Below are 16150 nucleotides of genomic sequence, written 5' to 3'. Positions count from 1 at the left end.
TAATGAAAAGAGTACTTACCATTTTCAATTACACTCTTTCGCCCAAAATACATGACTCGTTGCGAGCGCGCCCGCCCTCGGCACCGAGGCATAATTCAAGGGTTCAATTCATGAAAAGAGAGGAAATCGCCGCATCTACGGCGATAACTCCATGTTGGTTCATAATTAAGTAATGAAAATGAAAAACAGTGTACTTACAGTTTCATTTTCAAGTCAAACAAACCATTAGTAGAAAACACTCGCCGCATCTACGGCGATAAACTCCATGTTGGTTCATAATTAAGTAATGAAAATGAAAACAGTGTACTTACAGTTTCATTTTCAAGTCAAACAAACCATAGTAGAAAACACAATATAAACAAAGCATACGACGATGAAAGCGGGCAGAGAGCGATGACGAAACAGTCTCCTTCACACCCACGCCGAAGCAAAGTGATTTGTTTACCTCCCAGTCGCGCGCGCGACGACTGTCGGACAAGCAGGTTAACTACCGTTCTCCCCTTGTTCGAAGCTTAGACCGTTCCAGCTGCCGCTAGCTACTTCCTATGTTAAAGGACCGATGGTTTGTATTACGTATCGGAAACAAACCCGGGTTACCAGCTGGTCGCTGCAAGAGCGGCGCTGGCCTGGCAAGAGTCACCTGAGCGTCTCTCACCAGCCTTCTGCTCCGTGCCGCGTCTTGGCGGCCGAGCGAACTCTGGCGCCGAAACTTGGCTGCACGGTCTCCCGAGGGAGAACGTACACTCGGGATCTCTCGCGACACGAGAGACCGAGCCGGAAACCTGGCGTAGCGGCCATCGCCGCTAGCACCAGGCGAGTAAGTACCAGAGCTAACCGATACTCCTTCTGGTCCCCGTCTATCTCTTCCTTACGGAAAAGGGAGACGGGCCCCGCTCCCGAAGGAGCTGGAGGACCAGCAGAAGGGACCCCCCCAGTCCCACCGGGGGGGTGGGACGGGCCCTTAGAAGTTCCCGAAGGAGACTTCTTCAGGGGGGAAGGCAGCCTTCTTCTTCTTCGGCTTATGGGCCTTAGAAGTCGAAGAGGGAAGATGGCAGCAGCAGACGATGAAGACGAAGATGACAGCTTCCTCTTCTCCTCTTCCTCGTCAGCTCACGCAGGACAGTCGTCAGGTCCTCCATCCAGGCCGGAGCCGGGGCTATTGCCGAAGCAACACGGCCCGACTGCACCTGTCCGGAAGGACCTGGGACTGGGGAAAGGACACACCGTGGGCAGGACCAGCATGGACAGGCACAGGAACCAGGAGCGACAGGAACAGCAACCAGCTCAGGAGCGGCAGGAACAGCGGAAAGCGGTAGACCCAGAAGGGACAGCCAAGCCAACAGCGGGAATCACATCAGCGGCAGGTACGGCAGGCCCAGCGATCGCCTCGTAGAATCATCGGCAGTCAGCGGGGAACCTGGGTCCTGGCGGCCGGTCCAGGGGCGAGCTTGCTGGAACAGCGGAAGTCTGGGGCAGGGCAACACGAAGAAAAACAGGCGGGGCGGCGGCAACCCCACCCTCGGGTACGGCTGCGGCCTAGTAGCGGCAGACGGCGTCATCGACACAGCATGGGGAGTGTAGACCAGTAGGGGGGGGGAGCAGCATAACGCGGCCGTGGTAGTAGTGGAGACCGCCCAGACCTCGCTAGACGCTGCAGCAGCCCGTGGATGCTAGGCACGCCCTGCCTCCGCGGTGGTCCATACCTGTCCAAGGTCGTCTCCCACGGATGTAGCACCTGCGGTAAACATAGATAAATTAGTAAGAGGGGTTCCCTCCACGCACGGGGGGAAGACATGCCCCACCCCGAACGCAAGGAAGACCCCCAAATACAAAATACAACGAAGAAGCTGAGCGGGGGCCAGGAAGGAAGACGAAGAATCGGATACCAAGGGAGTCGCGGGAGAGCTTTCCGACGACTTCCTGGCAGATCTTCGCTCCCCCACCCCCGCACAAGCAGTGAAAAGTAATATGAAAATGAAACAGAATACTGCCCTTGCGATTCACTTCATAGAACTTAAGGGGAAAAAATCAATTCCCGGGTAAGAACGGAAACTTGATCAATTAATATGATGCTATCATAAAAATATATATGAAAATGAAACAGAATACTGCACTTGCGATTTCATTTTCACATAAAAAAAAACGTAAGGATCAATTCCCGGGTTAAGAACGAAAATTGATCCAAATTAAATTTCATGCAAATAAATAAATGAAAATGAAAAGAATATTGCAATTGCGAATCCACTTTCATTGCATTCTATTATACAAAATTAAAGGCTCGTCCGCGAGCGCAATCACACTCTCGGTAACGAACGCACAGGCAAAAATATAATGAAAAGAGTACTTACATACTTTCGCCCAAAATACATGACTCGGCGCACCGAGCGCGCCCCGCCTGGCGGCACCGAGACATAATTCAAGGGTTCAATTCATGAAAAGAGAGGAAATCGCCGCATCTACGGCGATAAACTCCATGTTGGTTCATAATTAAGTAATGAAAATGAAAACAGTGTACTTACAGTTTCATTTTTCAAGTCAAACAAACAAAAAAAACCATTAGTAGAAAACACTCGCCGCATCTTAGCGGCGATAACTCCATGTTGGTTCATAATTAAGTAATGAAAAATGAAAACAGTGTACTTACAGTTTCATTTTCAAAAGTCAAACAAACCATTAGTAGAAAACACAATATAAACAAAGCATACGACGATGAAGCGGTCAGAGAGCGATGACGAACAACGTCCTTCACACCCACGGCCGAAAGCAAAAGTGATTTGTTTACCTCCCAGTCGCGCGGCGCGCGGGACTGTCGGACAAAGCAGTTAACTACCGTTCTCCCCTTGTTCGAAGCTTAAGACCGTTCCAGCTGCCGCTAGATACTTCCATATTGTTAAAGGACCGATGGTTTGTATTACGTATCGGAACAATATGGAAATTATTGATGCTGCCACTTTGTTTCAAATATCTCCTGAATAGTATTATGTTCGCCAAGCTTCAGTTCACTTGAACTGTTATTACATGCAATTTTGCTGGCTTGGGGGTTCTTGCTCCCAAGTTTTTACTTATTTTGTTATCAGGGTCTTTTGGATAATATACGTTCAGGCTTTTTGCTAACAAAACACAAGCTATTCTTTCTAGACTTCTTATATTCAGACCAAACCACCAAAGGCTCTTCAGATTCCAAAGCAGATGCCTCATCTTGAAGTCAATCCAAGTCATCAACACTTGGAGAATTTTCTTTCACCATGGTGGGTGAAACAGGTCATCAGCTGTTGCCAAAACAGCATATCACCAGAGAGCCCAGGGGTACTCGCATTTTATTGCTACAACTCACAAAGATTGAATAGTGGAAAAAAAAATATTAAGTAACCCTGAAAACGTTGTAAATATCAGCTTTCAATGAGTTTATTTTTCCACCCAATGGTACAAGTGAGAGCGGACTCCCAAATGTCCGAGGCCCCCTACCCTTCCCGCCTCACAGGGGATGGATGGATGATGTACGATATTTAGGGCTAAAGCCCAGGCACTTGGGCCAAGAAGGCCATTCAGCGCTGTAATGAAGGTTGAATAAGTTGATAATGGTAAATGAATTAATAAATTAGTGAAAGAAATGATTCATAAAATTAAGTTGTAAAAGGTGGCCTCACACTAGGCCTTTTTTTCTCCAGCAGCGAGCCGTTGCTGCCGAAAATGGAAAACCGGGAGCTTTTAGCTTTCCGACTGGACAGGAAGCAAACAGCACGAACCGCAAGCAACCGCATAGTGTAAACAAACAAGATGGCTGCTGCTGATAGGACTACTCTCAGACCTTTGGCTTCTCTTCACCTGAGCCACTCTCGAACCCACAAACGTCTTGTATTACTCTTGCATTCACGTAAGATTCCAAAGAAAACCCACTACACTGCAGCAAACATCTGCAAACAGGGTCCGGACAATTTCTGGGCACCATGATGATTTCAGCTGATCAGTTTGGTTTACTTTTTCCTACTGCTCCTCGAAACCTCGAGGTCCCAGTGTGACAATTATAACACTTGCACGCGAGCATTGGCGGGATGCTGGCCAAATCCGCGAGCAAGAAATTACTAGTGTGATAACAGTTAGAGTGACCCAAGTGTAAGCTAAACCCACTTCCTAGGACTAAGGGTATTACAGGAATACAGTCCCCTACCCAATCAAAATTATAATTTTCAAGATATTTTAGATGACATCGTAAATGGAATAAGAATAAAAAGGCAGTCCCCGCCTTACAACGTTCCGAGGTTACTTTTTTTTTTCTCCTCAGAAATTATTTCCATGTTTACGACGCTTGTTCCAGGGTTACGCCGCTCATGGCGCCAACCTGATTTTGACTCCAAAAAGGCAAAATAATCAAAACTCGAACCCCTGTCGTCAACCGGTGACTGCCTACTAGCTTACACATGATAAATTATACAACATATTAAGTTAAAGAGATCATCTAACCAAAGTGAGAAGACTGCCAAGGTAAAAACATATTACTTTACCTCTTTTCTTTGATTTTAATTAACTCGTTTTTCTCTTGCCCAAGACATAAATTCTGGAGATGATAAAGATAACAGCAGGTGCCAATCTTACAGACATCATTAACATTATTACAACTATTAAAAACACTTATCATTATAATGGAACTGACCTTTACTAATAAGTTCCTTCATATTCGGTGTTCTCCTTCACAGTTTGAATAAAAAGGAAGTATGCACATCCAAACAGGGTCCAGTGTGATTTAAAATTACTGTATATACATAGTATCTATTGCATGCTTATCTTCAATGCCCCTATATTTTGTACTTAATATCTTTTCTTTGTATTGCTCTTCTTCATGTCTCTCACTGCGATGTACAGTGACCAATAAACAGCAGCAGAAGATTGCTTTCACATCATCCGACATCCAGGATATTCAGTGATGTGTTTGTTTGTTTGTATGGTGTTTGTACATTGCATGGAACCAGTGGTTAATCAGCAATGGGACCAACAGCTCTACGTGACTTTCAAACCACATTGAGAGTGAACATCTATCACCAGAAATAGACATCTCTCACACCTCAATGGAATGCCCGAGGATCAAACTCACGGCCACCAAGGTGGTACGCCAACACCATACCGGCCACGCCACTGAGGCGCTATTCATTGATGCGAGTGGAATATATACTAACAAACAATAATTTTACCAAAACAGGTAATCACATGACAAATGAAAGGTAGTAACATTACCATAATCATCAGCCTTATCCAGGTAACTGTCATCCTCATCCTGCAGTCATACATTACCCAATCTGATGTCCAACACTCCAAATACCATTACTATTTTACATGGAACTTCTGAAAAGTCATCAGACTTTGACCGTGAAGATTTGCTTGAAATATGCATGTAACATGCATAAAATGGTCACTGAATCTACCACTGTGATAGGGTAAACTACGTATGAAACAAATTTTAAACTTGTCATGGATCTACCAAATTCTGGAGGTCAAGTATTCTGGAAATAACTCAGTGGATTTCTGACCTTTTAACATATGCAGTGCAATATATCATACTATAAAACTTTATGTAGTAACAGGAGCCCATTAAAAATGTTGCCACTTCTCCATACATATGTTTTCAATCTCTAAACCTCTCTACATGGGGAATTGTAATCAGGTCATAACTAGGTCTTTCTTTAATCCCTTCATTCACCAAATAACATCTTGCAATAAATTTACAATTTTATCATTAGTTACTTTTACAATAAACAAAAATAACCCAGATACTAGGTTAGCACCAGGGAACAAAACGATACAGAAATAAGCATGCTTGCGTGCTTTGTATATGATTATATTTGAAAAGAATGGAATGCACTTAATACAGTCCACACATAAAAATGGAATATTTACTCTCAAACAATGACTTCAATATTTATTACACCTAGGGTCAAACTGACCCACCTTTTGGAATTTTCATGCAGCTTACAGAACTTAGCACAATGATTCACCAAATACGCAAAAACAATATTTGGCTTCAAATACTGTGCTAACTAAAGCTGGTATTCCCTGTCTTCTAAAAACTAATTAGTACCCCATAAACTTATGGACCTCAACTTTGTCAGTCTTTTATACCTTTAAGCTGCATTATGATTGTTTTTTGTTTGTTTGTATGGTGCTTTTACGTTGCATGGAACGTGGTTATTCAGCAATGGGACCAACGGCTTTACGTGACTTCTGAACCACGTCGAGAGTGAACTTCTATCACCAGAAATACACCTCTCACTTCTCAATGGAATGGCCGAGAATCGAACAAGCCTCATCTGTGGTGGACAAAATTGAAGACATATATCTTTGGGTAATGTTTGTCTTCAATTACACCAATACTAGCATGATGATTTACTGACCCTAGGGAAAAGCCTAAACTAATTCATCAAGCTTAAGCTACACAATCAACTGAAAACTTCTATATCCCTAATACTTGTCATCTCGAACCCATTCTTACAAAATTCACTCCAGGGACGTTGGAAAATCCTGGATAATCTTGACAGTTGGGGTGAAGACACTGATGGTTTCTTTCCTTTTGTTTTTTTTATAAAATTTCTAACGTGTTGTCTCCCAAGTTTAGGACTTTAAATTTCATGTCGACATAGTACCTTGGCAGATGAGCACAAGCTTAGCAATATAGTGGCTGTTCCAAAGAGTCATATCTGCAGACTGCTGTAACAGCAGGTCAATCTCTATACTCTCACAAGTTGCTGAAAACTTTACTTTTAAGCCACTATACATATGTTGAATTAAAAGGATTATTAGTTTATAGTCAACATGCATATAGGAAGCAGCTTTTTTAGAATTGCCCTGCTATTTGCAAGGTAACCTAGCCGTGGGTTTTGAGTGCTGAGGAATTATGGTAAATTTTAGGTTTTTGATTCAGTAAATCAGGCACTTATACTTTTAGATCTTGTTGTGGGTGGATATATCTTAGGATTACTTCAAGATTTCCTTACAGGTAGGCAGCTGAAAGTTGCTTTGGGCAGGATCTTTGGTAAATAAAATACCTATTGTCTGGAGTTTCACAGGGCCGTGTTCTTGGTCCAGTCATTTTTAGAGTAAGTGATACAATTGTTGGCTTAGAAAGCAAGATAGTTCAGAAGATGCAACACTTTACTCATGGGTGTAGTCAAGTCTCCACTTGAGAAGTGAATGGTGTACTGTAGTCAGTGGGCTACAAGGCTGTAATCCAGTAAAACTAATACTATTGATTAGCAGACTTCATAATTTCCCACCCAATCCTCTGTATTCAGTGGGCTACGAGGCTGAATTACAGTAAAACTAACACTATTGATTAGCAGATTTCATAGATTCCACAACCCATCCTCCAATTATGTCATGGGACCTTGATGAACGAGTCTGAAGCTATTGGTACTATTCTAGGTAACCTGTGACTCTCACCTGTCACCTGAAAGTTAGGTTTTGTTCATATTCTCATATATTTATGATGCACGAAAGTTAGGTATTGTTCATATTCTCTCACATACTTATAAGTGATAAAACCGGTGCAATCTGTCTAAGGTTATTCGTCTGCCCTTTACTAGAACACTAAGGTGTGTGGATGTCTGCTTCTGCCAGGTTTCTCGCGTTTAGTGGCAATAGGTTTGTTTGTATGGTGCTTTTACGTTGCATGGAACCAGTGGTTATTCAGCAAGGGGACCAATGGCTTTACGCGACTTCCAAACCATGTCAAGAGTGAACTTTTCAACATATCAACCACGCCACCATGGCACTTGGCGATAGGTTTGTTTCCTAATAGTAGGTGGTGTGAGACCACTGATGGATGGTCTCTGTCATTTTATAATTAAGTTATGCATCAACAGATTCTAAAGGTTCTTTATTACTCACATCATTGGACTGTAGAACAACCTCCCAGAGGAAGTCATGCAACTGGAACTCCACTAGTTCAAGCAAAGCTGCAATGCATTACTACCATTTTAATATTATTTGCTAATTTATTCTTTTTAATGTGGGACCTTTTCTTTTTTCTCTTTCATTTTACCTCTTCTAACTTCTTCAAAACTATTTTTTGGAAGCTCGAATTTCAAGCAAGTGGTTCCCTGTGGGCTTGTTCCACATTAATAGGTTTAATCTTCTGAATAATAATTCATTCAGTAATGCTACTATGGTTAACACTAGACTCGAGAGATCATTCTGATACCAACCCAATCAAAGATCCTTAAGAAGTGCAGGGTAATTTTGGAAACATCACTGATCAATTTTATACATGTTATTAACTGTACTACTGTAACACAATTACTCTGATGTAGGTAGTTTGATAAAGAAAAATCTTTCACACCTTGGATTATACACGTTATTGGTTGGGGGTCAGAAATAGACAAAACACCACCGGCAGAAATCATGAGAACGGAAAATGTCTAAATACCTAGTATGAAAAGTTATTATACGAAAGTGAATAAAGTTGGTTTGAAAATAAAGCCACATTGGCAATGCACATTTGGAGGGCAAGGGCTTCCCTACTGAACCATCAGCATTCAACTAATGCACAGTATCAAACTTTATTTGCAAGTTCTAAACATATATAAAAAAAAAACTGGCATGTTACTTCACATACAATTTAGGCCAAAGGCCAAGCGCTAGGAACTAGATCCATTCAGCGTCGAGAAGGAAATTGTGAGTAAACAAAATTTTAAAGGTGTAACAGGAGGAAAACCTGGTTTCCCCAAGAAACAAATGTCAGGAGAGGGTGAAAAGATAGAAGAGGAAGAGATTGTGAACATGTACAGTAAAAGGAATGAAAGGAGTTGCAAATAAGAGGCTTTAGACACATTGCAAAGAACTAAGTAATGCCCACAGTGCACTGACAGCACTACCTCTAATGGGATGGCTAAAATTTTAGTGCTTGTCATAAATGAACTTTACTATTTCTAATTGAAATTTTATATGGTGATATTCAACAAACAATTAAGTAGTTTGAAAAAGGTACACTGCAATACAAACGACATAATTTACGGGAGGAAAGGTCTCCCTTGACTTTTTGCATATGCTAGTCATATACATTAGTCAAACTTCACAAAAATGTTGCGGAGTAAATACACAAATGAAGGAAGGCCTTCGGTCACATAATTGGCTGGGGAACCAGTCATTTAGACCATTTGATGCAATAAATGAAGGAAGGCTTCACATAATCACATAAATGGTTGGTGAACCTGCATCACTTAAATTTTATGCTGCAAAGAAAAAGTTCAGATATTCTTCATGGGACTCACCTTTTTCCTCTATTCCTTGAACAGGCAAACTCTCTTCACTTGACCAAATTACAAGGCATTTTGACTTTTAAAAATTTCAATAATTGATTTGTCCATTTCATTTTCTAGAATCCAGTGTAAAATTCCTTTACAAAAAATGCCAGTCTTCTTCAAAATAACGTATATTCTAATAGGGCAATAACACCATGGTTTTGGCAGGACATATTTATTTGTGTACTTAGTCCTATTTTTTACTTCTCTGGAGCTTCCACCTGAAAAATACAGAATATTATATTAAACATACACCTAAACCATGTAATCATACAATCACAGCCATTTGCTAGCGAGTACCCTGTAAATTTCTAATGCAATCAATGACTACTGTACAGCAATTCAACTCCATGATAAAGCATTGGTTAGGAACAAAATCAAAACTTACCACTCAATCAGTTGGCATTGTACGGATGATGTCAGAATCACCTGGATCTGTGATAGCCAAGGAACACACTCTGAAGTATTTACCACATGCTGTACCCAATTCAATGTTGTTTCCAGAGTAGTGGTGGACACCAGTCTTTGCAAGCATAGCATAATACTCAATCTCTGATTTCCTGTAAAAATAAAGTTAAAGTTCAATATTTTAAGTCACAATTTTCAGTCACCTTAATTACTACCCAGCATTTTGTGACTTAGTCTTACTATAGGACAGCGGGGCATTTAAAATAGAATAGAATACAGGCCAAAGGCCAAGTGCTGGAACCTATAAGATCATTCAGTATAAATAAGGAATTTGACAGCAAGGTTCAAGGTTTGAAAGGTGTAACAGGAGGAAAACCTTGCAGCTGCACTGTGAAACAATTAATGGAGAAGGTGGAAAGTCGTGTGGAAGAAAAAGAATATGAACAGAGGTACAGTATAAAGAATTTTAAGAGGTTGCAGCAAAGGGCTGAAGGGACACTGCAAAGATCCTTAAATAATGTCTCCAAACTGACGTACACTAACAGCAATAACCCACTCCGTCCCATACAGAGGAAAGGTATTTAGGGCAAGTTGTCATTCCAAGGTAATGAGGTTTCATTCAAAGGTAATGGGGTTAAGTTAAAGCAACTGGTAACCACTACAAAAGGTGATGTAATAGGTCCTGTTTGTAAGTCTGGGGCAGTGAGGTAATGGGTAAAATTGGTTGATAATGTGCAATGCAAGGCACACTTTTAAATTGGGCATTTAGATTATCATTATTATAATTTATTTAAGCAGTCATTTCCGACTAAGTCCAATCGGCATTTGGAGATGACCATGATAACTCTAGGCACCAGCTGAAGAGTAATCAATCACCTTAAACTAACAGTTGCCATATATATATAATTGATACATGATCAATTACGTAAATGGAAATAATCTCGGTTTCACACTAGCCAACCTGAAGATCAAAACCATCTGCCCAATTGAAAATGTATATACCGTATATTTCGGCGCATAAGTCGACCGGAAGATAAGTCGACCTCCCAATTCTGAGTAAATTTTTATGATTTTAACTAATATCGGGTATATTAGTCGACCTATAATATGTGAGGCTAACCGTACGCTCAAAATAAGCAGCAGGGTAAAACGTATCATATAAAATAACCTGAATGTTATTACGGTACATAAGTTGCTCTACTTACCTTATGAAATACATGTAATATACTCGTATATTAAACAAATCTGTGTAATATATAAAAGATGGATACTGGCAAATATGATTAGAAATGATGAAACGAATGATACGTACTCGTGTGTAATGTAAACAAAAAACAAAGCGCTAACTAAACGCTGCATAACAGCCTACGTATATATGTATGTACAAACTGCCACTCAAGTTAATGCTTTGATTGGGTTGTTAAAACGATGACGTGCCAGTATTTTATTATGATGTTGGAATATTCTTTGACTAGTGATTCTTCTATGGCATAAACAGGCTCATTTGAGGGAAAACGAACCTGCAGTTGATTCACCAGATTCAAACCGGGATCCTTATGACGAAACCGTGAATGATAATTTGTTTGATGAATTGTTTAATTCAAGTGACGATGACTCAAGTCATTTGAAGAAGGATTTTTAAATAAATATTAAACCATTAAATACAAATGTATTTTATTTTATGTGACCATATTTGCGGTAAAGATCAAAACTGTCAGAGTGAACGCATACCTTCTCAATTACGGTACTACAAATGGCTACGCAATGTTTACACTTGCTGTGCGATTGGGGTTTCTTCAAGTTACTTTGATTTCTTTTTCATTTTATTTTAAAGTAATGGATGTTCTAATGTATTATTTATTGTCGTATTACAGTGTGAAATGTTTTAATACTGGTATTTACATACATTAGTTACCTCAACAAGGCTGTCATTGTTATTAGCCAACTATAAAGCCTGGATTCCTGTACCGATATGCCAAAATAATAAAGATTCACTTTCGTCCGTTACCGTTAGATAAGTCGACCCCCCTAATTTGGCATGATTTTTTGGGGCTAAAGGGTTGACTTATACGCCGAAATATACGGTAAAAGGAATCGATATGGAAAAATTTCAAGTCTGTACGGTTTTTACATTTTAAACAAAAAAAAAACCATCAATAAAAACCAGAGGGTAATCCTTCCATTGCAGTGTGCTGAACAAATACAGTATACAAGTGTACAAATATAAAAAAAGTAGGGTAAAAAACCGCATGGTACAGGGGTGGACTCCATGTACGATCAATGTGGTAAACCCAACCCAAAAGTAAAAGATTAGGAACAAAGCGTTCCTGACAAACCGGAGTGAGGGTCTTTAGCTCCGTTCTCACCAACAACAAGTCGCGACTGATGCCCATCTCCGATGTCAGGACGCGTTATAATGTACTTTTTTTGGGGTTGTACACATTGATCGTACATGGTCCACCCCTGTACCATGCGGTTTTTTACCCTATATGCAGTAGGCTTATGTAAGTTACTAAGCCAATGACAACTATATATAAATAAATTAGCCTACGTAATTAACTTACGTCAGGAGACCAGCCTTGACCAGTGACCAATGGGCCCTGAGACTCCATAAACCATCGCAAAGGCAGCAACATTTCCATCCAAGCAATCAGAAGCTCAAGTGCTCCAATTATGATGCTTGTCAAGAATAGTTACAGCTGACTTGTCTTCTGTGCTACTTGCTTTGATACGTTATGTAACAAAAGCAACACATTCCAGAATAACAAGTTTACTCTGTGACGGTCTACTTCTCTGTCTCACCTGAGAGATGGGGTGTTGTTAGCGATGATGACCAACTTCGCTTTTCCTGCACGGAGACATTTCAGGGTCTGGCGGAGTCCCAACATGTACTTTCCCGATTTGATAACAAGAGCCAAACGGGAGTTGATACTCTCAATTGCTTTTTTCTGAAATGATAAAAAGACCATTCCTAGTGAACAATTGTTTACATCAAAATATTAGTGGTGAGTGAAAAACGCAAGACAGGCAGTTAGTTGGTAATACTGTAAAATGCAAGGTAATAGTCTTGTTTGTTATTAATTAGACTTCATAGTAACCCAGTGGTTAGACTGGTGACATGGTAGAAAGATAAGGAACAAAAACCATATGGAAGTGAATGGGGTAGATTTACAAAGGAAAGCTGTGGGAAGCACTGATGATGATTGCTTTAGAAAATCGATGGAGTCAGTTAAATGTAGGGGAGATGAATGTTGCAATGAACTAGGGAAGTGGAACTACAGTACTATCTTGTGGGTTGCCTGTCTTGCATTTTTCACTCTCACCTCTAATATTTTAGTGCTCCATAGTTACACCTAATACCTCAATTTTAATCACCTCTAAAAGCACACTTTCCGGGATACTACTTATGTTTAATGTCTTTAGCTCTAACTAATAGATCGGAGGAGGTAATATTAACAAATAAAATACTACTTACAGATTTCTTGATGGGTGCCATGACTAAAGTGATGGGCTATACGTCAAGTACCTGAAAGCAAAGATCCAATAAGATAGTTGAAAAGTATTGTCATGAAATAAAAAATATGACAGAAATGTCTTTAGTAAAATATGTATGCAACCACATAAAACCCATCTCAGTGTTGTTCCTTCAGTAATTATTTCAGATTATTTTTTGAATGGCAATTTACCCATGCACACAAGAATTAACATAAGATATAAGGTAATGGTTAGAGTATTTTGATTTATTGTTATCAGTCATGGTACATAACATTACTGTCATGAGTCTCAGCACATTACAATGCTGTTATATAAATTCTAAGCATTTGAAAATAAGGTGCTCATTGAATAAAAGGGAATTAATTGGAGGTGGAGGTCATCAAATAAACAGTAATTCTAGGCAATAACCATAAAAAACTACAATTTCCCTGAACAATTCAATATATATAGCTACCAGATTGCACAAGCAGTCTACCCTAGATTTGCTAATATGGATTTGGGTAGAATGTGTCGTCGTCATATATGAGAGAGAGCGCTTAAGTACTAGGGGAAACAACCGACTGGACTAGCTGATCCAGTTTTCAGATTTAACATGTCCTGACACCGGAGATAGGCACCAGTCATGAGTCATCAGAGGTGAGAGCAACAGCTCGAGAGAACTATCCTTTCGAAGTATTTTCTCCAAAGTTAGAAATTAAGGTCATATTTTAAGATGAAACTGAGGTTAATGAAAGTCTAGCCATGCACAGTGCAAACATACCTCCATGATGCTTTCAAAATTTTTACTTATAACACCAATTTAGAAGATTGATGCCATTCTATGTTAGCAGAGTCGCTTGTATCAAACTTCCCATTCCTTGTGCTAAATCCGCACACTACTTATACTCATAGATGCTGGGGCACTTTCTTCACAAAAATAGTAAACAATGACTTCCAACCACTACTTTTCCAAGGGAACTATGATTTTGGTAGAGGAAGAAGCGTGCACTAGATAATTATCTAAACAAATAGTTAAACGGCAGTGAAAGGTCATGAATTGCATAAATTTTTAAAAATATTCATGATTATTAATTTGAAAAATTTCGTTGTTGAAAAAGTAACTAGATTCCTGACTCAATATCAAGTTTTGCTGTGAAAATAAGTGAAATAAGCCTATCTATTTGTAGTATATATACATATTAGAGAAATTTTATCATTATTGCATTACTATGACAACTAGAATATATGGAAAGTTTGTAAATGCATCAGCGTATGTGAGAAGCTCAACTAGATTGGCAACGATGAGTCATTTTGCCATCGTCTGCTCGTATGTACTTCAGAAATATCTGCAATTTTTCGGGGTTAATTTGGTTACAAAATAAGGATAATAGTACACACAAATTAAATAAACATTTTGAAATAAGGATAATAGACAAATTAAATAAACATTTTGAAGTAAAGTTAAACTAAATAATGAGTAAAGTGTACAATTATGGGAATAAAGCTTTGCACCTCATAAACCGTGTACTCGTGTGCTGCCCATAACTGTTAAGCACTGTGGAGTTTCAGTTGTGATGGCAGTAAGGATAAAACCACCGATTACAAGGTAAAAATGAATTCAGTTCAAACCATGACCCCGGGAATAACAAGTTTCGTACTTTCACTAATATAGGCAACAAAATGTTTTATTGTGCTGATTACAACTGCAATCTTGAGTAAGATCAATAAACGTTACATATATACGCTAACATTGTTCAAATGAGTGCTGGGAAGGTTGGGAAAGATGGTGTCCATCCGTGAACAGACCCATCCAGCCACACGATCGCCGCCATATTGGATTTCAAAACTGCCTTGAAATAATGTTTTACGAAGAGCTTCACATGCTTATTTTAGTTCGTATGGGGCTTTCATATATCACATTATGTTGACGAAACTTCAATCTTTTGAATGGTATGCTTAGAGTTTGAATTGTATTCTTTTTTCACCAATTAAATATCGAGTGAATAAGACCCGTCTACCGTGATGAGGGTTGGCCTGTCGTGATATTCTACCCTATATACGCTAACATTGTTCAAATGAATGCTGGGAAGGCTGGGAAAGATGGTGGTAGTCACTGATTAGAACCTGTACATCCACACGATCGCCGCCATATTGGATTTCAAAACTGCCTTGAAATCATATTTTACGAAGAGCGTCACATGCTTATTTTTGTTCGTATGGGCTTTCACATATCACATTACGTTGACGAAACTTCAATCTTTTGAATGGTATGCTTAGAGTTGGAATTGTATTCTTGTTTCACCAATTAAATAATTAAATAACGAGTGAATAAGACCCGTCCAGCTGATGGTGGATCGTCCGTGATTTTTTACCCTAAGCAACTAAAATACTGAGAGATCAATTTCCTCAATACTTCCCGATACCGAGTTCTTGCTTAGTTCTACCGAAACAGCATACTACCTACTGGCATTGGTCTAGGGTTAGGCTAAGCTACATCCTTATTAATGGTAGGCTAACCTAATGCCTACCCGTAACTTTCACCACAAAGACCTTAAGAGTTGTCACATTCAAAATAGCTGATATTTGACACAACTTACATAATTTCTTAAGTATGAGTGAACATAGGACAAATTAAACTAAGCATTAACTTAACCAATAGGTAATCTCCGATGGCTCGCCCTACAATACAGTGAAAAACCCCCGGCCATGTACCTAGTAACTACTCTGCACCGGAGACAAAAACCTGTCATTTTATCCAGAAACACCGAAAATCTCTATCAAATTGGCTACGAAACCCTAAACTGACTGAATTATTGTCGACCAAACACAAAATATTACGAGCACGAAGCGGAAAAATGAAAACTATCACCAACTCACGTGACTATACACCTCCACACCAAGGTTTCAACAGAAAGAAAGATGGAGGTTCGCTCCACAACGTGTGACAGAAAGCGCAATAGATGGACCACTCCCAACTCAAG

General features: G+C 39.7%; 1 protein-coding gene across 1 annotated transcript; it reads right to left on the bottom strand.

Annotated features, from left to right (window-relative positions):
- Nucleotides 1-9446: 9446 nt before the first annotated feature.
- LOC135226426 (large ribosomal subunit protein eL30-like) lies at nt 9447-16150 on the bottom strand. Its single transcript, XM_064265981.1, has 5 exons — nt 16047-16150; nt 13171-13221; nt 12498-12643; nt 9676-9847; nt 9447-9508 (listed from the first exon to the last, which is right to left on the bottom strand). Exons 2-4 carry the CDS (start codon nt 13189-13191, stop codon nt 9679-9681), a joined length of 336 nt encoding a protein of 111 aa, XP_064122051.1. The 5' UTR covers nt 13192-13221; nt 16047-16150; the 3' UTR covers nt 9447-9508; nt 9676-9678.

Source organism: Macrobrachium nipponense, chromosome 20, assembly GCF_015104395.2.
Source record: "Macrobrachium nipponense isolate FS-2020 chromosome 20, ASM1510439v2, whole genome shotgun sequence".
NCBI classification, from domain to species: domain Eukaryota; kingdom Metazoa; phylum Arthropoda; class Malacostraca; order Decapoda; family Palaemonidae; genus Macrobrachium; species Macrobrachium nipponense.
Note: the sequence above shows the minus strand (reverse complement) of the source record. Positions and strands in the feature narration are given on the sequence as shown.

Coding starts and splice junctions, on each gene's coding strand:
- LOC135226426 (XM_064265981.1), bottom strand. CDS start 13,191: ATGGCACCCATCAAGAAATCT. Junction 12,644..13,170: donor TGGCACCCATCAAGAAATCT/GTAAGTAGTATT, acceptor TTATCATTTCAG/AAAAAAGCAATTGAGAGTAT. Junction 9,848..12,497: donor AACAACACCCCATCTCTCAG/GTGAGACAGAGA, acceptor TTATTTTTACAG/GAAATCAGAGATTGAGTATT.